We start from the raw sequence: 22,197 nt of genomic DNA, 5'->3' as shown, positions 1-22,197 counted from the left end.
CGTTCCCGCGATAGTTGGATGACGTAAGGGGGCGGGGTAAAATTTAGCCAATGCCTTAAAAGCATTGCAGAGGGAGCGGTCATTTTTTTTTTTCTTTTCTCCGTGAGCGGGCGGTAGCCGACTGGCTACGGAGCGCAAAGCACTGTGGGCTTGTTCCTGAGGTGCATCGTGGGAAAAATCTTGTCTCGGCTGTGTTGTCTTTGGAGCTTCAGTCCCTGCCGGCGTTGAAACACCGCAGACAAAATGCCAGAGCGAGACAGTAAGGCTCGGGTCATTTGTCCTTTATTATCTGCAGGACTTGGGACACTTGGCGCGTTGTTTTTGCTTCAGAGTTTAAGCTCTGTGTGGGTGGTGTGATGCCTTAATCTGGCGAAGCCATTTGGTCTCGAATGAAGCCGGGCAGCTCCGGACCATTGTCTCTAAGCTTTGTTCTTGCCCCAAGTGACGCCGCGTGTGTTTTGTCTGTGAACTCCCCCTTACCGCCAGCACTTAATCTTGGGTTGCGCCAGTTTATCTTACTCCCAGTATCTTGGATGTCATTTTCCGGAAGTATTTGCTGATCCTCCAGCGCCGGTTTAGGGGCCCCCTCTCTGCACCAACAGCTCCTTGTATTTTTTCACTTGGGCACTTATTACTTTGTACGGTCACTGTCGCTGTTTCTGCCTTGTCACTAGAATATGAGCAGTTTGACGTGAAAACGTCAGTATTCGCTAATATAGTCCCAACTTTTGCACAGGAACTGACACGAAAGAGATTGATTAAATTAATGCCAATTCTTTTTTCTTTTTTTTTTTTTAAGGCGAGCCTTTCTCTAACCCTTTGGCTCCAGATGGCCACGATGTGGATGATCCTCACTCCTTCCACCAGTGAGTATTTCAGTGTAGGACTACGGGCATGAACTGGGGAATGAATAGAGTGGTGTGGGAATGGTGAAGGAATTCTAAATGTCTTGTCAACAAGGATGGTGAAAAAAAATTGTACCACTTGCACCTTTATCTCTAAACTTTAGCTGGATTAGGTCAACTGCATAAGAGTATTAGAGGGGAAGTTCTGGATGGGAGGGTGCTAGTTTCTAATGTTTAATTATACATGATACAGGAATTGATTCTTGTAGAAAATTAAAGTAGAAGTAAGGGTAATGTTCTTTTTTGATAACATCCCCAATTCCAGTCCCTTTCTTAGAGGTAACCACTGTTCCTTCTTTACATGTGTCTTTTTTTCCTACTTTTTAAAAAATCCATTTATATACATACATGTATGTCTGAGGAAGATATGTGATTATTTTGTAAGTTGAAGTATTAAAATTAAATGGCATTGTATTATATACTTATATCGTTTTGCCACTTGCTTATTTTCCCCACTCATTGTCTTGGAGATTATTTTCATGGTGGTGGCAAGGACTCCCTCCTTTTTTTTTTTTTTTTTTAAAGATTTATTTCAGAGAGAGAGAGAGAAGTTAAGAGTGCGTGAGCAGTGGGGAGGGGCAGAGAGAGAGGGGAAGTAGACTCCCCACTGAGAGGAGCCTGGTGCAGGCTTGATGTGCTGCACCTTGATCTCTGGACCTGGAGATCACCACCTGAGCCAAAACCAAGAGTCAGACACTCAGCTGACTGAGTCACCCAGGTACCCCAAGGACCTCTTCCTTGATTAGACTTTCATCGGGCTTCTCTGGGGTCCATTTTTGACTAGGCCTGTTGGGTTCAGTTTTAGCAAAGAATGCTCCTAAGCCATTTTATGGAGAGTCCCCTTAAGTAATCAAGTAGATCAGTCAAGCTCCTTTTTCCCCACCCTTGATGGCTAACCAGCTTCCTCTTAGTAATTTTTTTATAAATCCCCAGTTGTCCCAGTTTGTTTTCAGAGTTGAGTTTCAATCCTTCTTCCCTTTTGCAGTAGTCTTTATTCCTATTACAGTAATCTTGAACAGTGTCTTCCTTGGAACACTTAGCAGGATTCTTTGCTAAAACTGGGCACAGCAGACCAAGGAAGAGACTCAGTCAGAAGAGGGCTCAAAGGGGCCTGACTAAAGTTAGGTCAAAGAGTGAGTCTTTGTCACTGTATTGCTTAAAATTATCTCTTGTACCATCATTGCTATCTGCCACACATTTGGGAAACACTGTCACAATCTAGTCTCTAGTTAATGGACATTTAGGTTGTTTCCAAGTTTTTATTACTTTCAAAGCTGAAATTGAGGGGCGCCTGGGTGGCTCAGTCAGTTAGGCATGTGCCTTTGGCTCAGGTCATGATCCTAGGGTCCTGGGATCAAGCCCCACGTTGGGCTCTTTGCTCAGTGGAGAGCCTGCTTCTCCGTCCCTCTGCTGCTCTTCCTGCTTGTGCACTCTCTCTCTCTCTCTCTGTCAAATAAGTAAATAAAATCTTAAAAAAGATAAGCTGAAATTGAACCGTTTTTACATGCTTTTTATACACTTACGCCGGTAATTAACAAAGCTAAATATAGGTGAATGGAGTTGCTAGGTCATAGGATATATGCACTTAAATTTTGATACAGCCAAATTGCCTTCACAGTGGCTATACTGACTTACGTTCCCTTCGGCGGAAGATTCACTTTACAGATTCTCACACATACTTGATTTATCAGACTTTATAATAGTCAACACTTTGATGCATTAAAAGTGGCATGTTTTGTTTTAATTTGTATTTTCCCGATTTCTGGTAAAGTTAACCATGTTTTTTATGTATTCCTTTTCCAATTCTTACTGGGTACTAATTTTTAAAATCTTTGCCTTCTAGATCAAAACTCACCAATGAAGACTTCAGGAAACTTCTCATGACCCCAAGGGCTGCACCCACCTCTGCACCGCCCTCTAAGTCACGTCACCATGAGTAAGTTCTGGGGTGTTCCAGCCTGTCTCCCATCTCTTTCCTACAGAAAATTACTGAACTAGCTGTCGTAGGAACTGGAAGGCTAGTTCTTTTTTGATGCCTGTGATTCTGATTCTCTCTTGTTGGAGATTGAAGCTCCAGTGAAGACTAGGGTGTGCTAAGATCTCAGAATATGTTCCACATACCCCTTGTACTACTAGAGTTGCTGCTAATGCTTAAATGGGCAGATTTCTTCAGGGTCCATTCCAGCTCTAGGGACTCAGATACTGAGGTAGATATTGGGGGATATAGAATTTTAATAGTGCTTTATGTGGTTGTGGTGCTTTCTAAAGCTTAGAATCACTCAACTACAAATAGAGATCTGGATCTCTGCATGGTCAAAGCTTTTGCTTTGTTCCATATTCTAGGCTTTTCTTCAGTCCTCAAGGCTAGTTGTTGGGGGTTTCTGGGGCTTTGGCAGTATTTTGCTATCAGTGAATTTCTTTTTCTTCTAGGATGCCAAGGGAGTACAATGAGGATGAAGACCCAGCTGCACGAAGAAGAAAAAAGAAAAGGTGAAGGAAGGATGGAGGAGTGTTGGATTGTAAGATGGATAGTGTTCTTTTGAAAGGAATAGGGGCCAGTAGTTATGAGGCTGGAGATTGAGGTTTTCCTTTATTATCTTGAGGTTCTCTGCTTTAGGGGAGAGGAGTGACAGGCAGAGTGGCAATTTAGGACTTTGGAGTCAGTGTGCAGTATTTTTAATCTCATCTTTACCAGTTCTTAGCTGGATAACCGTGGGCATATTGACGCACATTTCTAATCCCCAGTATTCTCATGGGTAGAACAGAGAGTGATTTCATAACTTTTATCAGGTTGTCATGAGGATCAACTGTGATAGTGCATGGAAACACTTAGCACCAGTGCCTGGCATACTGTAACCACCCAGTACATCTTGTCTGCCGTTATCACCATCACCATCATCATTATTATTTATAAAATACTAAAATTTCTGGAGCTGGTATTTTGCTGTTCCTCTCTTCTGGGGGAATACCAACAAGGAATGATTTTCTTTTTCTTTCTTTTTTTTTAAAGATTTTATTTATTTTTGCGAGAGAGAGAGAGCAAGAGCGTGAGAACGTGCTCGAGCATGAGTTTGGGGGAGGGGCAGAGAGAGAAGCAGACTCCCTACCAAGCAGGGAGCCTAATTCGGGACTCGATCCCAGGATCCTGGAATCATGACCTGAGCTGAAGGCAGACTGAGCTTAACTGACTGAGCCACCCAGGGCCCCAGGAATGATTTTCAGTTGAAATATAGAAGGTGATAAAAATTTAGTTAACTTCCTGGTTGTCCTATAGGAAAGTCTCATACCTGTTAGAGACTCAGTGATACAGAGTTGGGTGGCATTAAAGAATTCTGAAGTGACAGATGGAATGTCCTGAGGTGGCATTGAAAGAGTATATCTGTGAGCTGGAAGATGCTATAATTCTGATTTTGAGGACTATCCGGAGGTGGCCAGCAGTTCTATGAGGACATATATGAGCTTTCACCAGACAGTTGGATGAAACAGGCAGGAACAATTCTGCTGACCTTGGGATAGCAGCTGGTGAGCCTTATGCATTTGTTTTTCTCGGGTCACAGTTATTATGCCAAGCTTCGTCAACAAGAAATTGAGAGAGAGAGAGAACTAGCAGAGAAGTACCGTGACCGTGCCAAGGAACGGCGAGATGGCGTCAACAAAGATTATGAGGAAACTGAGCTGATCAGTACCACAGCTAACTACAGGGCTGTGGGCCCCACTGCTGAAGCGTGAGTACCCAGGCAGCCAGGGCATGATTCCCTCAGCATCCCAGAGTCCTACAGTCACAGTGTGAATTCTTCCTAACACTTTCTCCACTTTGGAGCCCGAGCTGAGCTTGGCACTCACAAAGGACTATTCCGATGTGGCTTCTTTCATTATACAGGGACAAATCAGCTGCAGAGAAGAGAAGACAGTTGATCCAGGAGTCCAAATTCTTGGGTGGTGACATGGAACACACCCATTTGGTGAAAGGCTTGGATTTTGCTCTGCTTCAAAAGGTGAGCCGTGGTGGGTAGGTAGAGAGTAATCCTAGAATGCTGAATCCTCTTGTATGGGCCTTTCAAGGTGAAGGAGGGAGATTGCTGTCAGCCCAGACGACATAGAAGGGCTAATGGTAGCTCTTATTTAGGACAAATTGCTACTCATCCTTTAAGTCTCAGCCTCAATTTTATTTTTGCGGGGAAACCTTCTCTGATGACACAGGTATGATTAAACTCCAGTAGTCACTTCCCACTTCTTCTACCCTTGCATAGCTCTTTTATTTCACGTATCATAATTATCACATTTTGTTTGTTGTCTCTTCTGCTGTAAGCTCCATTAGGGCAAGGACTATATTGTCTTGTTCAGTATTGAGTTCTTAGTTCCTGGCACAATGTGGTGTATTGGTGTTAGGTAAACATATGTGAAACCAATAGATGTCTAAATCCTATGTGCTTTCCTGTTAGGTACGAGCTGAGATTGCCAGCAAAGAGAAAGAAGAGGAAGAACTTATGGAAAAGCCCCAGAAGGAAACCAAGTAAGTAAATACCGGGGAAAGCTTGAGAGTTCAGGAAAGTAGGACCTAAAGTAGGAACACATTTGGCAAAAAAGAAAATTTTTTTTGTCTTTACAGAAAAGATGAGGATCCTGAGAACAAAATTGAATTTAAGACACGTTTGGGTGAGTACAGAATTTCTACACTAGTGGTTGTGCATTTTAGGTGAATTGTAGGGAATTTAATGCTTTGAGCAGAATATGCTTTCCCTTTCCCTCAAACTGTTTTCCTCTCTTTCTTGCACCCAGATTAGCTAGTTCTCTTAGGATACTCTAGCAGAACTTAGATGTGAACTTAGTCACTTCCTGTATGTTATTAATGTCTCCTTAGTTAGGTTGGAAGCTCTTGCAGATTGTGGCTTATGCATTAAGGAAGGTAGCTTATAGCTTATGTGTTAAAAAGAGGTAGGATGGTTGGTGATTAAAAGCTCAGAATTTGTAGTCAGAGACCTCGGTTTGAATCCTGGTGATGAAACCACACTAGGGATGTGGTATTAGGCAACTGACTTTGTCTATTTTCAAAAATAGTGTTAATTCACCTCATGGGATTATTGGAGCAACAAAAAATAGTGTATGCAACATGCCTTTCCTATTGAGCATGTAGCCGAGCTTGTTTTTCCATCATTGTCAATATCCCCTTAAACCTCATCCTTCTTCCCCACAGGGCCTAATTCAATATGAGGCCCATAGCGCCCTTGAGAGGACAATGTAAAAGAGTGGATAGGAGCTCAGGCATTGGAGTTAGACAGCCTAGGTCCCAGTCTCTATTCTCTTCTTAGTAGCTGTATGACTTCAGGTAAATCACTTCACTCTCAGCTTTAGTATTCTGATCAGTTAAAAGGAGATAATAATGTGCACCTTCCAGGGCTCTTGTGAAGATTGAGGCAGTAGTATTTGGTGTGGGAGTAAGCACTTACTAAATGGAAGCCGTTATTGTAGAAGCTTCTCAGTGGCTGTGCTTGCTCCTCTTCTTTTTGTAGGCCGCAACGTTTACCGCACGCTCTTTAGGAGCAAGGCGTATGAACGGAATGAGCTGTTCCTGCCGGGCCGCATGGCCTATGTGGTAGACCTGGATGATGAGTATGCTGACACGGACATCCCCACCACACTTATCCGCAGCAAAGCGGATTGCCCCACCATGGAGGTAAGTGATCCAAGTCCTGAGAGCCTGTCATGTGGGCCTCAAACCTGGAAATCAGCCTCCATTCTGCCCTGGGCCTCATCCACCACATTTAATCCATCACTAAGTCCTGTCCACTTTTTACTTTCTAAATTTCAGTTGAATCCATTCACTTTTCTCTATCAGTAACATTCCAATTGAAGCCATCATGTCTTGCTGGAACTATTAAGAGATGCTTCTGTTTTGTTTCCTCGCTTTCACTCTGGTTTCTTTCCAGTATTTTATTGTTTTATTGATTTAATTCATGTGCCATATAATCTGCCTTTTGAAAATGTACAATTCAGTGCCTTTCAGTATATTCATAGAATTATGCAGCCATCACACAGTTTAAAAAAATTTTCATCCACCTCCCCCCACAAAAAACTCTGTACTCTTTAGTCATAACCCTCACAATCTTCCTGTCTCCCTTTCCATTGTGATTTTTACATATGGCCGGTGTGATCTTTTCAGCATGGGAATTTTTGTCTCACCACACCTGAGGAGCTTTCAATGATTTCTCATTATTAGGATAAAGAGTAAAATCTTTGTTGTGGCCTCTGAGCCCCTGCACCTTCTGGCCTTCTGAGCCACTTTTTCACCATGATTCCCTGTTTGTTCTCCAGTGAATCCCAGCTATCTGGAATGTGCTAGATTTACTTTCTTTCTTTTCCTCTTTTTTTTTTTTTTTAAGAGAGAGGGAGAGAGCATGAGCAGGGGCGGGAGGGGCTGAGGGAGAGGGAGAGAGAGAGTCTGGAGCAGGCTCCATGCCTATTGTGGAGCCCAACGTGGGGCTCAGTCTCATGATCTTTAGATCATGACCTCAGGGGCACCTGGGTGGCTCAGTCGGTTAAGCGTCTGCCTTCAGCACGGGTTGTGATCCCAGGATCCTGGGATCGAGTGCCACATTGGGCTCCCTACTCAGCAGGGAGTCTGCTTCTCCCTCTGCCCCTCCCTCTGCTCATGCTCTCTCTCTCAAATAAATAAAATCTTTAAAAAAAAAAAAAAAAGATCATGACCTGAGCTGAAATCAAGAGTCAGGTGCCCAACCGACTGAGCCACCCAGGTGCCCCTAGATTCACTTTTGACCCACACCTTTGTATATGTCATTCTGTGTGCCTGGAATGTCCTATGATACCTCCTTTCCCTGTTTTTTACCTAGTTGATTGTAATTTATCCTTCAGTTGGTTAAGTGAGTGAGTGAATGAATGAATGAATGAAGAGATTCTTGCTCTGTGGGATAACATCCTTGCTGCTTGGGGTTTTCAGGCCCAGACCACACTGACCACAAATGATATCGTAATCAGCAAGCTCACCCAGATCCTTTCCTACCTGCGGCAGGGTACCCGCAATAAGAAGCTCAAGAAGAAGGATAAAGGTAACCTGGAGGATTACGAAGAGAAACCTTAACTCTTGGAGGGGCATCTGAGGGTAGAACCAAGGTTTTCTGGAGCCTTCTATGTCTAGAACATTGGGAGGCTCCTGGGGAGCAGAAAAAATGGAAGCAATGGAGCATTAATAAGGAGATGGTTACATCCAGGTTCTGTCTGCTTGACCTATCCAGGAAGCAGTGGTCAGCTTTGAGGCTTGAGGAGGGAGAGTATGGGGAACTTTTGTTATCCCACCTTCTAAACAGATGTTTAAATGGTCATTCAGAGCTGGAGAGCATGGTTAGGCTGAGAGGGAATCAACTCAGGAATGTTTTCTTCACTGTTCTTTTTATATTTTAGGGAAGATGGAAGAGAAGAAACCCCCTGAGGCTGACATGAAGTATGTATCCTACCCCTGTCACCTGCTATGTGTGAGGAAAGGGCTCTGTGTTTCTTGTCTTTGGCATTTTGGGGAGGTCCTGATGTGAGGATCTGGACAAATGGCCAGGGAAAATGGAAGTGTGTATGACTTTGGCAGCTGGTGATCTCTGTTTTTCTAGTATATTTGAAGACATTGGGGATTATGTGCCATCCACAACCAAGACTCCTCGGGACAAGGAGCGGGAGAGATACCGGGAACGGGAGCGTGATCGGGAGAGAGAGAGAGACCGTGACAGAGAACGGGAGCGAGAACGAGATCGGGAGAGGGAGCGGGACCGAGAGAGAGAGGAAGAGAAGAAGAGGCACAGCTACTTTGAGAAGCCGAAAGTGGATGATGAGGTAAGATAGGGCCCTCGTACAAAGTGGTGAAGCTGCCCATCTCTGCCTGCTCCTCCTGGTACAGGATTTGTTTGTTATATAGGTGCCTCAGGGCTCCGTAGCAGCAACTGGGTCAGCTAATCCAGGGTGGGAAGCATCCTGGAGATGAGGCAAGAAGCGGGTAGGGAATTGATTCACAGATCAGTGAAGCAGGGGAGGGATGAGTGCAGATCCCTCATGGCAATACTCACTTCAGTTTCTGTTTTCTTTCCAGCCCATGGACGTCGACAAAGGTGGGTGATATGTGAGACATCTTGCATTCGCTCTGGCAGTCTTGGGCTGAGAGGCTGTCTAGAGCTCAGAGCTGGCAAAGGTTGGGATTGTGGGACTTCCTGGTCCTGAGTTCTCATTAAGATCCATGTCTTGCTCCATGGAATAGAAAGAAGATGAGTCTGGAGTTAACTGCATCTTCCTGGGCAATGGCAGGGCATTTGCTCTGCTAGATACAGTTCCTCCAGCTGTGGGGTTCTGAAGACACGAGAGAGGTCAAACTGGCCGTGTCCTTTGTACATAACCTCATCTCAACCAGAGTAGCTCATTATTTAAGGATTCATTTATTTTCAAGAGAGAGTGTGTGCGCACCCACATGAGTGGGGGGAGGAGCCGAGGGAGAGGGAGAGAAAATCAAGCAGACTTCCCACCAAGCTTGGAGCCTGACGCAGGGCTCGATCCTATGACCTTAAGATCACGACCTGAGTGGAAACCAAGAGCCGGCTGATCAACCGACTGAGCCACCCAGGCGCCCTGGAATAGCTCGTTATTAGTTGGAATTTAATTAAAATTTTGTTAGCTAAAAGTGTTTTTTTTTTGCTTAAAAAAAGGATTTTATGAAAACAGGTTGGAAGTATGTGTGGGGAGCAGAGGTAAGTTCCTTGTTTCACAGTCTGAACAGAGTTCTCTTTTCCTTTAGGACCTGGATCTGCTAAGGAGTTGATCAAGTCGATCAATGAAAAGTTTGCTGGGTCCGCTGGATGGGAAGGCACTGAATCATATCCTTTATTTCAATATGTTGTTGGATTCTAGAAAACTGTTGTCCTGTTTTCTTTCTAATTCTACCTACCTCCCTGCTTCCCCGCAACCCCCAGCCCCCACCCTGCTTCTTGCCTTTTATAGTGGATTTTGTCAGGGATGCAGTCATTATGACTTTCCCATTTCTCAGTGGACCCATTCATGTCCTTAAGAGTTTTCATTTTGGGGCTTCTAGCCCTTGGCCCTTCCTTCTTCTTCTTCTTTTTTTTTTTTTTTTAAAGATTTTATTTATTTGACAGAGAGAGACACAGTGAGAGAGGGAACACAAGCAGGGGGAGTGGGAGAGGGAGAAGCAGGCTTCCCGCCTAGCAGGGAGCCCGATGTGGGGCTCCATTCCAGGACCCCGGGATCATGACCTGAGCCGTAGGCAGACGCTTAACGACTGAGCCACCCAGGCGCCCCTTGGCCCTTCCTTCTAGAAGCTTTTCTGCTATAGGTAGAATTATTTTCTTTAACATAGCATATGCTGAAGAAGCCAGAGGACAAAAAGCAGCTGGGAGACTTCTTTGGAATGTCCAACAGCTATGCCGAGTGTTACCCAGCCACGTGTGTGAGACTGTTAAGGGAGGCTGGGATGATTGGAGAACAAGTTGTGGGGAGGGGGCTGAAGTGGAAATTTGATTACCTGGGACCGAGGGGTACTTCTTACTTGGATGAACTATTCTTTCAGGCACTGAGTGGGAGGGCTTGGGTTGTGGGGGGGCGGTCATTTTTGGGCATATAGCATCTTAGTTGGGTAGGTTTCTGGATAAAGCATAGGGGTCTGGGTCTGCACCATCTGTTTAATTTGTTGCTTCTCTTTAGGATGGATGACATGGCTGTGGATAGTGATGAGGAGGTGGATTATAGCAAAATGGACCAGGTATGGTGTTGGAAGGATGGGTGGGGAGTCTTGGCAGTTACTCTTTGGCACATACCCCCTTCCTCACTCCCAACAGATCTGTGTCTCATTTTCTGGGACTTAACCTTCCATCAGCTACTAAGAGCAGCAGCATTGTGGAGTCATGGGAAGCTTAACTTTTAAAGTGTCTGTACAAAATGAAATGAGATAGGCCAAAAATAGATTTATTTTTATTTCCTACAAAGTGCCAGGCTTTGATTTCCATAGTAGGCAGTAAACAAGTCTTTACTGTATAAATAGAAAGGGTAGAAGGAATTTCAGTGTTTAGAAAATAATTGAATTTTATTCTAGCCAGGATTGAAATATTCTTCTCTAGTCTTAAAAACAAAAATACTCTTGAGGCACCGGGGTGGCTCAGTCAGTTAAGCAAAAGACTCTTGATTTCAGCTCAGGTCTTGATCTCAGGGTTATGAGTTCAAGTGATGCGTTGGGCTCCATACTGGGTGTGCAGCCTACTTAAAACAACAACAACAATAACAACAAAAACTGGCACATAGCACTATTAATGGTGAAGAAATTTCATCTACTTTTTTTTGTTTCTCTTTACTGCAATGGTTGAGCCTTGTTTAATTCCATCTTGGAGACTTGCTTAACCCTGGTTTTGCCATTTATTAGTTTTATGACCTTGCCAATTTATTTTACTGCTAATGCCCCAGTTTACTCATCAGGAGAATGGAGAGGAATATGGTTCTCTTTTAATAGAATTTGAGAGAATTAAATATGTGTTTAGTGTTCAGAACAATGCCCAGTACATACTAAGTACATAGTAAGCATTTATTATTATTTATCAGGGTGGGATTTATGAATAATGAAACAGGATTGTGAGAGAACATGGCTTTAATAGGGCTAAAATTCTGTTTCCATGACATTTCTTCCTTCCGTGTCCCCTTTCTGTCTTCCAACAGGGTAATAAGAAAGGACCCTTAGGCCGCTGGGACTTTGATACCCAGGAGGAATACAGCGAGTATATGAACAACAAGGAGGCTTTGCCCAAGTGAGTCGGTACTAAATATGGCCAGGGAGTGAGGAGAGGGCTGATGATGGGGTGGGCTAGCCTTCACCAGGTTAGAGGGTAGAGTCTGCCTGAGACGTTCCTAAACAGGTTCTTTAGTCACAGGGCCGTCTGGAAGCATGTTGGTACTGCTGTGCAGCCTCTGTTGCCTTCTTTCTCCCAACTGTCCTTTATTTTTCTCAGAGCTGCATTCCAGTATGGCATCAAGATGTCTGAAGGGCGGAAAACCAGGCGCTTCAAGGAAACCAATGATAAGGCAGAGCTTGATCGCCAGTGGAAGAAGATTAGTGCAGTAAGTGAGATCACCTCTTGGGTGGACTTCAGCTGGGAGGAGACCCTGGCACACGGATGCAGGAACAGGCAGGGGGTTGGAGAGCCAAGGAAGTAGGAGAGAGGTCAGCCTGGTGCCTCAGGTGATCTTAGACGGACAGCGTAACTATTGGGTGTAACTGTTCTTTTTCGTAGATCATTGAGAAGAGGAAGAAGATGGAGGCTGATGGGTGAGCATCAGCATTCTTCTTCTGGGGCACTGTGGGAATTGCTTAGAGTATAGATCTTAATGCTGACTCACTTCTTCCATTGCAGAGTTGAAGTGAAAAGACCAAAATATTAATCTCCAGTTCCAAGTCCAAAAATATTCCCCACAAGGATGGGCTCACCAGTGCTTCCTTTCTACAATTCCCCAAATAGTTGCAAGGTCTCTTTTTGTGAATGTATGTAAAATGTTACTGTATAATCATTTAGTTCCATTAAATCTGGCTAACCTACCATCATGTCTTCTCTGTTTGAGCATCCTCCCTCCCGGGCCCCTGAAGCACTAAGAGGGCTACTAATTCCACTGATTGTGTAAAATGCCCAGTGCAGAAAGTTAGCTTTCCTTGAGCTGTGGTTCTAGATTCCTAGACAGTAAGGATCCTAGCCAGGACACCTAGTGGAGAAGGAAGTAATGACCCCACTGATGAGCAAGAGGTAGATAGAGGAACACAAGGATGGTTAGTCTCAAATGTCAGACTCATTCAGGCCCATTTGGGGGCCCACTTTTAGCACAGAGATTCCCTGGGAATTAGAGTCCACCCAGTGGGCTGCCAGTCTGATCCCAAGGTTGTGCAGGACAGGACTAGGCTGTAGGTGAAGGCAGCTGATGAGAATCCCTTGGGGAACAAAAATGGATTTATGCCCTCCTGAGCACTTTAGTAATTCTAAGCACAAATTGCTGCTGCTTTGGCTGAAGGGATAACCTTGGGGAAGTGCCTTGGGGGGGATTCTCATGCTAAGCCCGCAGGGTTTGATGCCCTTCAACACCTGAAATATTTGCCAAAGGCTCTGGCCTCTGAATCATTCCATCCCCAGCCTTTTCCTCCTCTCTGCTCATCGCCAGCACTTCGGTCTGGTGCTCATAAGGATCATCCCTTTGCCGTTGCCTGCCCTGAGCCTAAGACCTCTGGGATCAGCACACACAAGGAAAGCTAGAAGACCACCTTAACCTTGCCTTGCCTTTGGTCACTTTCAGCTTGATAGGGCAAGAGCATCTGAGGAAGGCAGCTTTGCGTATGGCCTCTAGGAGGTTGAAATTGGGCTCTGTCTGCAATAGCACCTAGAATGCCTAGTATCAGACAGTAAAGGACACCCTGGTTTCATAGTTGTAGGCATTGGTCCCAGTTAAGAAAGAGATCACAGAGACCTGGCTTAGATGAAGATACTTAGAGGGTCATTAAATTTAGGACCTGGGGGTTGAGGTATGTGGCTGGCTCAGTCTGTAGAACATGTGACTCTTGATGTCAGGTCCTGAGTTGAAGCCTTGGGCAACATTGGGCAAAGAGCTTACTTAGAAAACCAAAAAACCTGGGGGTTGATGGTCCATTTAAAAAATCCATTTCTGCAGGGGAGCCTGGCTGGCCGGCTCAGTTGGCAGAACATGGGACTCCTGATCTCATGGTTTGTGTTAAAGCCCCATGCTGGGTGTTGAGCTTACTTAAAATAAAATCAGTTTCTGCGAATATCACCAAGCCTTGTGGACATTCCCAAGGTCCTCTGGTTGGCCACATGGTGAGTGACAAGGACCCCCAACACCACATGGCAACTTTTCCATTCACACAGGACATAAGGCTTCTCTGAGGTCCCTCACCTCACTTTCACCTCCCATTGAGGAGGTTGGGCATCAGTATATAAGATGTCTTAGAAGGCTTAGTAGCACAGTGATGTGAGAAGCTTCTCTTCAGTCCCAGGGGCTTGTGCTCCTTATGTGCCCCACCACAGAGTGTTCCCATCTTTATGGAACCTGTGAGAACCAGAATGTTCAGAACGTCGACTGTTGTGCCCGTTTTCCTCTTAAGCAACTCCTTGCCAGCTCTGAGCACTGCTGGCCTGGCCCTCTGAGGGTATGCAGCCAAACTGCAGGAACCGGCAGGGCGCTGTTCCTTTGGCCCCGAAGGTGTTGAGCATAGGCCGCAGCAGTTTAAGCGTGTGCTTGGCCGGCCTGACGTCCACGACCTCCACATACCGAATTCTCGCGGTGTGGGGCTTTCGCTGCTTCCGGACTAACCTGGAGGCTGCTCTTGGGTGTCACCAAGCCATGAAAGACTGGCGTCCCCCTTTCCTATCCTGAGGGCAGTAAATCATCCTTACTAGTTGCGGGAGGGAGTCCCAAACTGTCAGCATCGATCAGGATGAGGGGAAAGGACTTAAACAGTTCCCAGCTTTACGTGACGGGATCAAGGACAGCACTGACAGTCGCGCCGTCTACCTGGCCCAGCAAAGGGCCACGGTAACACGGACATGCTGCTCACCTTGACGAGGGCCGGGTCCTGGGATCCGCTCCACCCACACGCTAGCTGCGGCCGACCCGCCTTTGCCCGTCTTAGCGCCACTTCCGGCTCCGCCCCCAAGGCGGAAGTGGAATCTGGGCCGCTCCTCCAGGCCGGTGGGAGGGTTTGGGCTCACCGCTCTAGAGTTGATCTGCTCGGAGTCCTTCGGTGCATGGACCGCACGTGTGAGGAGAGGCCCGCCGAGGATGGGAGCGACGAGGAGAACCCCGACTCCACGGAAACCCCGGTCCGCATCCGAGACACCCCGGAAGACATCGTGCTGGAAGCACCGGCCAGCGGGCTGGCGTTCCATCCGGCTCGCGACCTCCTGGCGGCGGGGGACGTGGACGGGGACGTGTTCGTGTAAGTGCTGGGCAGGGCTCGGGGCTGCGAGATCTGGAAGCTCCCTCGGGATGGAGGTGGGATGAGGAGGAAAGGTGCAGAGAGACAAATCTTGAAAGACTCATCTGATCCGATTCGTTCAATAACGTTTGGTTTTAAACCAGTTAACTCACAAATCTCTTGAGACAACTGAAAGGAAGACAAAGTGGCTGGAATGTCCTGACAAAGCCCAGAGACAGTAGCAGGACAAGAAGGCGTTCAGGACACTGTTATTTTTCACTGGATTATTTTACTGAGCCTGAAACGGGTTGGGCCCCTTCCGCTTTGCTTCTTGCCTGCTTTAATCTTTCAAAAACACAAATCTAACCACCTCTCTTGATTAAAACCCCTCAGTAGTTTACCTTTGTTTTTAGGATTAAGTCAAAACTCCTTAATCTGGCTTTTAGGGTCTTGGCCATCTGGTTCTCGCTTTCCCCTTACTTTCTGTGCTCATTCATTCTTACCTTTTTAATGTATCTTAAATCCTCAGTTCTTTTGCGAGTTATTCCTTCTGCCTGCAAAACTTTCCCCTCACTTGTACCCAATATCCCTGAGTTCTCAACATCTCTACACTTGCCCTCCCGTTCCCCAGACTGAGTTAGATTACCCATTAGATGCTGCTGCGTTGGCACCAGATAACCTTCTCTCATAAACTTCGTATGGTTTGCAATCCTACATCCATTTGTGTCATTATTTGAATGCTTGTCCCCTTCACTAAAAAAAAAAGAAAAAAAATGTTTTTCAAACTTTTTGACCTCGCCGCACACCAAAAATAATTTTTGTGTGATGCACCCCGATATTTTCTGGTTTATTACGTTGTTCCTGCAGGCACACAGACAGAAATGCTGATCGCAGCTCACTAATGGGTCATGACTGGAGTCTGAAAAACGCTTTTCTGTAATCTGTAGTCTGTTTTGTTCTCCATTGTATCTCCTGCTTCTAGACCACGTTAGGTGCTCGATATGTGTCTGATTTTGAACAAGAGAAGTAGGCTGGAAGCAGTGAAAAGTCATTGAAGGTTTTAACCAGAAGAGTTGTGCTGTCAGATTTACTTAATGATGTTAAACCTCAACCTCCTCATTAGCTTCAGTCACCTTGGGCAAGTTAACTTCCATATTTTCCTCTTCAAAAACGATGTAGTACAGGCATACCTCGGAGATCCTGCAGGTTGGGCTCCAGACCATCGCAATAAAGTGAGGCACACAAATTTTTCGGTTTCCCAGTTCATATAAGTATACTCTATACTGCAGTCTGTTAAATGTGCCTTAGCATTAGGTCTAAAAAACAATATACATACCTTAATTAAAAAATACTTTATTGCTAAAAAATGCTAACCGTCATGAATGAGTCATAATCACTGGTCACAGATCACCATAACAAATATAATGAAAAAGTCTGAAATATTGTGAGGGTTACCAACATGTGACAGAGACACAAAGGAAGCAGATGGTGTTGGAAAAATGGCACCGACAGACATGCTCCATACAGGGTTGCCACAGACCTTCAGTTTGTAAAAAATGCAGTGTCTGTGAAGCACAATAAAAGGAGGTATGCCTGGACCTACCTTGCAGAGCAGTCAGGTGTATACTGAGTTCAACAAATGTGGGTTCCTTTCTATTACTATTCATACTTACTTCATGCCAGACACTTGGGGGTCACTCTGAACCTCCACCTTTACTCACATCAACATTGCTTCAGTTTGTCTCCTTTCCTACCCTCAGCCACTGCCTTTTGGCAGGCTTCTGACTTCTTCCATGACCATTCCAAAGAGGTTCCTTTTCCCATAGGAGTAAATTCATACTTCTGCTTGGCCTATATGGTCTCAAGTCCAGTCCAACCCGTCTTTCCAGATTCAGCCATTTCACTCTCCTGCCACTGGAACCCTCCTCATTCCTTGTCTCTGCCCTAGAAGGGACATTGATTATCTGCCTCCAGTATCTGCCAGATGAACTACTTATTCTTCGTGACCCAACTCACATCTTGACCTTAGCTTTCCAGGGCTCTTTTCTCATGCTAGGCACTGGGACAGAGCAAATAAGGAGACCCTGTTCTGCTCACCGAAACTCCCTAGCAATTAAGTACTTTGTCATCTGGCCCTTTTTGAAGATCTGCTCTGAGGTAGGCACTAGGGATACACTCTGGACAAATACTTGCCTCAAAGCTGAGCTTCCAGGCTGGCCCTTCTCTGTTCCACCTCCATTTTGATCCTACCTCCTTTTCAGCATGTGGCAACAATATTCTGTAATTAGTTTTAACTTTCTTTAGCTCATATAGACCTGGAGTACAAGAGCCCTATCTTTTGTTAATTTTTGTATTTCGAACTCCTGGGACTATTCTTTTTTCTTTTTTTTTTTTTTTTTTTTTTTAAGATTTTTGAGAATGAGAGACTCAGAGCACAAGCTGGGGGAGGGGCAGAGGGTGAGGGAGAGGGAGAAGCAGACTCCCTGCTGAGCAAGGAGTGGATCCTAGGACTCTGGGATTATGACCTGAGCTGAAGGCGGACGCTTAACCAACTGAGCCACCCAGGCGCCCCTGTTCTGTCTTTAGCACATAGTTCACGCCCTCCATAGTGGTCCAGATCTAGTATTTCCCCAGGCTGGGGCTTTTAAGGATGACGTGGGGTCAGTTCACAAAGAAGTCCTGAGCAAATATACTTTGAATGTATGTTGAATTAAAGACTGAACATTTGAAAATGGAAAAATGGGATGGTAAGCTCCGTGGGTTTGGTGGTATGTAAGCAGCAGTTCCTAGAGGTGGAAGGTTGACTAAGTTGGTCTTTATATTCCCTGCTGGCAGGATCTGGAGTCATTCACTCTCTTCCTCCTCCCCCTAGCTTTTCCTACTCTTGCCAAGAGGGAGAAACGAAGGAGCTCTGGTCCTCAGGTCACCACCTCAAATCCTGCCGAGCTGTGGCCTTCTCTGAAGATGGACAGAGTGAGTATTGGGCAAGGCAGCCAGCCAGCAATCTGTTGGCAAGGGAGCAGTGAGCAGCACCATGACCTGGGCACCTCTCCCCCCAGAACTTGTCACTGTCTCCAAGGACAAAGCCATCCATGTTCTAGATGTGGAGCAGGGCCGACTGGAAAGACGCATTTCCAAGGCTCACGGGTAAGGGGAACTAATTGTGTGTTGAGGTCAAGGGTAAGGTGGTAGGTTCCTCCCGGGACAAAATGCTTCAAGCAGCTCTGTGTCTCTAGTGCCCCCATCAACAGTCTGCTGCTGGTAGATGAGAATGTCCTGGCCACTGGGGATGACACGGGTGGCATCCGGCTCTGGGACCAGCGGAAGGAGGGCCCCTTAATGGATATGCGGCAGCATGAGGAGTATATCGCTGACATGGCTCTGGACCCAGCCAAGAAGCTGCTGCTTACAGCCAGGTACAGCCTCAAAGCTGCCTCCCTTTCCCTTCCCTGTCGCAACTCCCTCCTTCGATGGGAGCTTTGGCCAAGCCCGCTGCTCTGTTCTCTCTACAGCGGGGATGGCTGCCTGGGCGTCTTCAACATCAGGCGGCGCCGGTTTGAACTGCTCTCAGAGCCTCAGTCTGGAGACCTGACCTCTGTCACGCTCATGAAAGTACATCTCGGTGTGGGGGTTTGGGAGCACGACAGGGGTCTGTTCTGACAGGGCCCCCACAGACATGGTTTCATTCCCTGCAGTATGGGAAGAAGGTGGCCTGTGGCTCCGGTGAAGGCACCATCTACCTCTTCAACTGGAATGGCTTTGGGGCCACAAGTGATCGGTTTGCCCTGAGAGCGGAGTCTATTGACTGCATGGTTCCGGTCACTGAGAGCCTGCTGTGCGCTGGTTCCACTGACGGAGTCATCAGGTGAGAGAGGCCGGGACGGCCCTGAGGTCGCACGAGGGGCGGACCGAACCAGCCAAGACCAAACTCTCTTTTCTCTCTGCCCAGGGCTGTCAACATCCTGCCGAACCGTGTGGTGGGCAGCGTGGGCCAGCATGCCGGGGAGCCTGTGGAGAAGCTGGCCCTCTCCCACTGCGGCCACTTCCTGGCCAGCAGTGGCCACGACCAGCGCCTCAAGTTCTGGAACATGGCCCAGCTGCGGGCTGTGGTCGTAGATGACTACCGCCGGCGCAAGAAAAAGGGGGGGCCGCTGCGGGCGCTGAGCAGCAAGGCTTGGAGCACAGCTGACTTCTTTGCAGGACTGAGGGAAGAGGGAGAAGACTGCGCAGCTCAGGAGGAGGAGGAGAGTGAGGATGACAGTGACTGAGGGCATGAGCGGAGTCTCAGGATAGGTCCCCCCCGGCACATCTTGCTTCCTGGGCTGGATATGAGAGAGGCTACAAACTTGTACTGCTCTTGGGCCGTGCACAAAGGTGCAGAGCCAGAGGCTCAGGCCTGAGGGTGCGGAGGGGAGGAGGTAAGTACTTGCTCTGTGGTAGCCGCTCGCTCGGCCAGTGGGAGAGAAGCCCACGGCTGGGGCAAGACCGCACGGACACAGGTGTACACCAACCAGGGGTTTAATATAAATACAACCAGCAGAAAAACCCAAAACCACATACACCATAACCAGGAAGTCACGTAGTGGGGACACAAGGCAGATTTCTGACCCTCTGGCTCAGCCAGCCTCCAAATAAAATCAACAAAGATGACAAATCAAGAAAATAAGAAGTGAGATTCATACTGGGCTGTGGGAGAAGAGGGGGTGTTTGTGTGTCTATCACACAGAGAAGGGCCAAGAGTACCGTGGGGCCAGGTCAGACCCTGGGCCGGGAGGGGGAAAGCAAGGGTCCCTCACCACCACTTAGCCAAACCTGAGCTTTCCCAGGCCTCCGGGGGCCCTGCCCCAGCTGGGAGGCTGTGTCAGAGGTAGGGCGCGGCCCGTGCTCCTCCTCTTTGAGACTAGACGGCGGCTGCCCAGGCCTGCTGGGCTGGGGACTAACACAAGCTCTGCCAGCTCGTGCAGGCTGCCTGCAAAGAGGACAGCGTCACTGCTTAACCACGGTACCTGCCTCGGCTCCCGCAGACCGTACAAGGCTGGCCCCCGACTCCCGCAGTGCCTCTAGCATCCTGGCAGACACCGCATCCTTAGCCACCTCATGCCCGTTCTGCCCATCCGGGGCCAGCACTACCCAGATGAGGCCGCTGAAGGGCACTGGGTGCCCAGGGATCACCACCTGGTACCAGAAGCGGTGCCAGCCGGCAGGGCCTGTGCCCAGACACTTGGTGAGGAACACGGGGCTGCCCAGCTTCATCCGCTGGCACAGCAGCTGCAGGGCAGCGCGAGCCCCCTGGGACTCTAGCTTGTCCCTGGCTGGGGCCAGCCAACTGCCGTCCGGCTGCAGGCTCTGCGCTGAGGGACCCAGGAGCTGCTGGCGGAGTCGCTGCTTCAGGTCTGGCTTGAGCCACTCCACCGCCACCTGCTCTCCGCAGAGGCGTGACTGCCCTGCAGGAAAAAGGCAGAGACGAGGGGAGGTCTAAGCCCTGAATCCAAGCTCCCAGGCCCTGTGAACCCTTTGGAGTCTACGCGGCCTGTTTAATTTCTAGCCTTCCCATTTCCTGGTGGTGTGACCTTGGGCGAGTTAACTTCTCCAGGCTTCTTTGTTTCTTTGAAAAGGGGGCGTAGTGGCTGCTACCTTCTTAGTTCCCTTATTGGAGTGCCGGGGGATGCAGGCTTTGTCTGCCTCATAACCATCATAATAGCTAACCTTTACTGTGATTACCTGCCACCACTCAGGGAATGTGCTAAGTGCCACCTAATTCTCACAACAGCCTGAGGTAGCAAGTTCGATAGTAGATAAAAGGTAGACTCCGTAGGACTGCCTCGGGCGAATTAATTTCTCCCCAAACCCTCTCTTCATATCTAAAGAGGGAGATCATTCTGTGTTTCACTGGAATGTTGGAGACTAAGTTAGGAGATAATGCCTGGGAAGCGTTAACGTAGGTGGCACCTGGGAGCACCAGCGGAAACTAAAAATCTCAGGTCATATATAGTATGACATCGAAAACTCAGACTTGCTTTACCCTACGATCTTGCTTTACCCTCTATGCTGACGTGTAAAGTGCAGGGCGAAATGTGTCTGGCCCCCCCCCGCCGCCCCCCCCCCCAAGCCTCGCCCCCCTACCTTCCACCAGGGCTTTTTTGGCCATGGCGGCGGCGCGGTGCGAGTTGAACTTGAGCAGCGCAATTTGCGCGGGCGCCGGCCCGGGGCTGGGCATCAGCAGCGCCTCCTGCAGGCCGGGACCCAGGGGCTGCAGCGCGAGCAGCAGCGCGCGGCGGCTCAGCGCCGGGGGCAGCCCGTCCACACTCAGCTCGCACTTCTCCGTGCTGCGGCACACGAGCAGCGGGCAGGCCGGCCGCAGCGGGTGGTTGTGCAGCGTGGCGATGGCCGCCTGGGCGCCGCGCCGCGAACTGTAGCGCGCGTAGGCGAAGCCGCGGTTCAGGCCGCTGAAGGTCATCATCAGGCGGAACTCGTAGAGGCGGCCCACGCGCTGGAACAGTGGGATCAGCTGGTGCTCGTACACGTCCTGGGGCAGCCGCCCGATAAACACCTCGGACCCGGCCGGCGGCGGGCTGCCCACCCAGCCTGGGGGAAGGGGCGGGAAGGGGCACCGTCATCCTCCGGGACGGCTCCGGGTTTCGGGCCCGGGCACCCAGCGCGAGAGGGCCTATGAGCAAACGTCCGTGAAATGGGTGCAGCACTCGCACCCCGAGCCGTTGGCATAACCATAACCGGGGTGCCTAGCTAACAACGCGGCTGGCGCAGGGTAAGTGCACCTTAAGGCTGGCTCCCTCCCTCGGGGGGCGGGGGGCAAGGTGGGTGGCTGGAGAGCCACAGACAAGTCTCAGCTGCTTGATCGGAGGGGGTGCAACGGGTAGAGATTTCTGCCTGCAGAGCACTGGGCTAGGCCCCTCCCCCAGAGGGTGCACGGTAGGGACCGTCGAGGCTGGCGGGGCCCGGCAGGCGTAGGGCTGGGACGTACCTGGGGGTGGCCCGCCATACTTCCTCTGCCCGTTCACCTGCACCAGGCGGATGCCCGTCTCCCTGACCCACGCCTCCAACGCCGCCTTGTTCTCGGGATTCACCCTCTCACACCACAGCTGAAGGCGAAAGGGCAGGTTGGAATGGCGGATCGCCGCGCCCGCCCCCAACCTCGCCTGTGGAGCCGGAGCCCAAGGGGCCACTTCTCCCTGCGCAGGTGGCGCTTGTCGAGCCGCTCTTGCCAGCCACTCACCTCACACTCCCGCTTGGACTGCATGGCTCTCGGGCCAGCCCGTCGGTACCCCCTTTATAACCTCCTCCGCATCTCCCTCTGGAAGTTTCCCTACT

The 22,197-nt window shown here is 48.5% G+C and overlaps 3 protein-coding genes across 3 annotated transcripts; 2 read left to right on the top strand and 1 right to left on the bottom strand.

Moving 5' to 3' along the window:
• Window positions 1-52: 52 nt before the first annotated feature.
• IK (IK cytokine) lies at window positions 53-12,481 on the top strand. The gene is made up of 20 exons (XM_032425360.1): window positions 53-259; window positions 800-866; window positions 2,749-2,841; window positions 3,336-3,395; window positions 4,463-4,630; window positions 4,786-4,900; window positions 5,348-5,418; window positions 5,515-5,561; window positions 6,416-6,579; window positions 7,861-7,969; window positions 8,322-8,361; window positions 8,522-8,741; window positions 8,995-9,013; window positions 9,691-9,769; window positions 10,275-10,355; window positions 10,614-10,671; window positions 11,616-11,704; window positions 11,906-12,014; window positions 12,188-12,222; window positions 12,308-12,481. The coding sequence occupies exons 1-20, from the start codon at window positions 244-246 to the stop codon at window positions 12,333-12,335; spliced, it is 1,668 nt and encodes a 555-aa protein (XP_032281251.1). The 5' UTR covers window positions 53-243; the 3' UTR covers window positions 12,336-12,481.
• Window positions 12,482-14,615: 2,134 nt separating this feature from the next.
• WDR55 (WD repeat domain 55) lies at window positions 14,616-19,516 on the top strand. The gene is made up of 7 exons (XM_032425258.1): window positions 14,616-14,889; window positions 17,741-17,841; window positions 17,928-18,015; window positions 18,105-18,284; window positions 18,381-18,480; window positions 18,564-18,733; window positions 18,818-19,516. Exons 1-7 carry the CDS (start codon window positions 14,699-14,701, stop codon window positions 19,134-19,136), a joined length of 1,149 nt encoding a protein of 382 aa, XP_032281149.1. The 5' UTR covers window positions 14,616-14,698; the 3' UTR covers window positions 19,137-19,516.
• A 56-nt stretch (window positions 19,517-19,572) lies between these two features.
• DND1 (DND microRNA-mediated repression inhibitor 1) lies at window positions 19,573-22,126 on the bottom strand. The gene is made up of 4 exons (XM_032425259.1): window positions 22,103-22,126; window positions 21,851-21,968; window positions 20,992-21,453; window positions 19,573-20,312 (listed from the first exon to the last, which is right to left on the bottom strand). Exons 1-4 carry the CDS (start codon window positions 22,124-22,126, stop codon window positions 19,855-19,857), a joined length of 1,062 nt encoding a protein of 353 aa, XP_032281150.1. The 3' UTR covers window positions 19,573-19,854.
• Between the last annotated feature and the right edge of the window lie 71 nt (window positions 22,127-22,197).

Source organism: Phoca vitulina, unplaced genomic scaffold (genome assembly GCF_004348235.1).
Source record: "Phoca vitulina isolate PV1807 unplaced genomic scaffold, GSC_HSeal_1.0 scaffold32, whole genome shotgun sequence".
NCBI lineage: Eukaryota > Metazoa > Chordata > Mammalia > Carnivora > Phocidae > Phoca > Phoca vitulina.
The sequence above is the reverse complement of the archived record's forward strand: the minus strand, read 5'-3'. Positions and strand labels throughout refer to the sequence as shown.

Coding starts and splice junctions, on each gene's coding strand:
- IK (XM_032425360.1), top strand. Junction 4,901..5,347: donor ATTTTGCTCTGCTTCAAAAG/GTGAGCCGTGGT, acceptor CTTTCCTGTTAG/GTACGAGCTGAGATTGCCAG. Junction 6,580..7,860: donor CGGATTGCCCCACCATGGAG/GTAAGTGATCCA, acceptor TGGGGTTTTCAG/GCCCAGACCACACTGACCAC.
- DND1 (XM_032425259.1), bottom strand. CDS start 22,126: ATGCAGTCCAAGCGGGAGTGTGAG. Junction 21,969..22,102: donor AGTCCAAGCGGGAGTGTGAG/GTGAGTGGCTGG, acceptor TTTCGCCTTCAG/CTGTGGTGTGAGAGGGTGAA. Junction 20,313..20,991: donor CAAAAAAGCCCTGGTGGAAG/GTAGGGGGGCGA, acceptor TTTTTCCTGCAG/GGCAGTCACGCCTCTGCGGA.
- WDR55 (XM_032425258.1), top strand. CDS start 14,699: ATGGACCGCACGTGTGAGGAGAGGCCCGCCGAGGATGGGAGCGACGAG. Junction 17,842..17,927: donor CTTCTCTGAAGATGGACAGA/GTGAGTATTGGG, acceptor CTCTCCCCCCAG/AACTTGTCACTGTCTCCAAG. Junction 18,734..18,817: donor TCCACTGACGGAGTCATCAG/GTGAGAGAGGCC, acceptor CTCTCTGCCCAG/GGCTGTCAACATCCTGCCGA.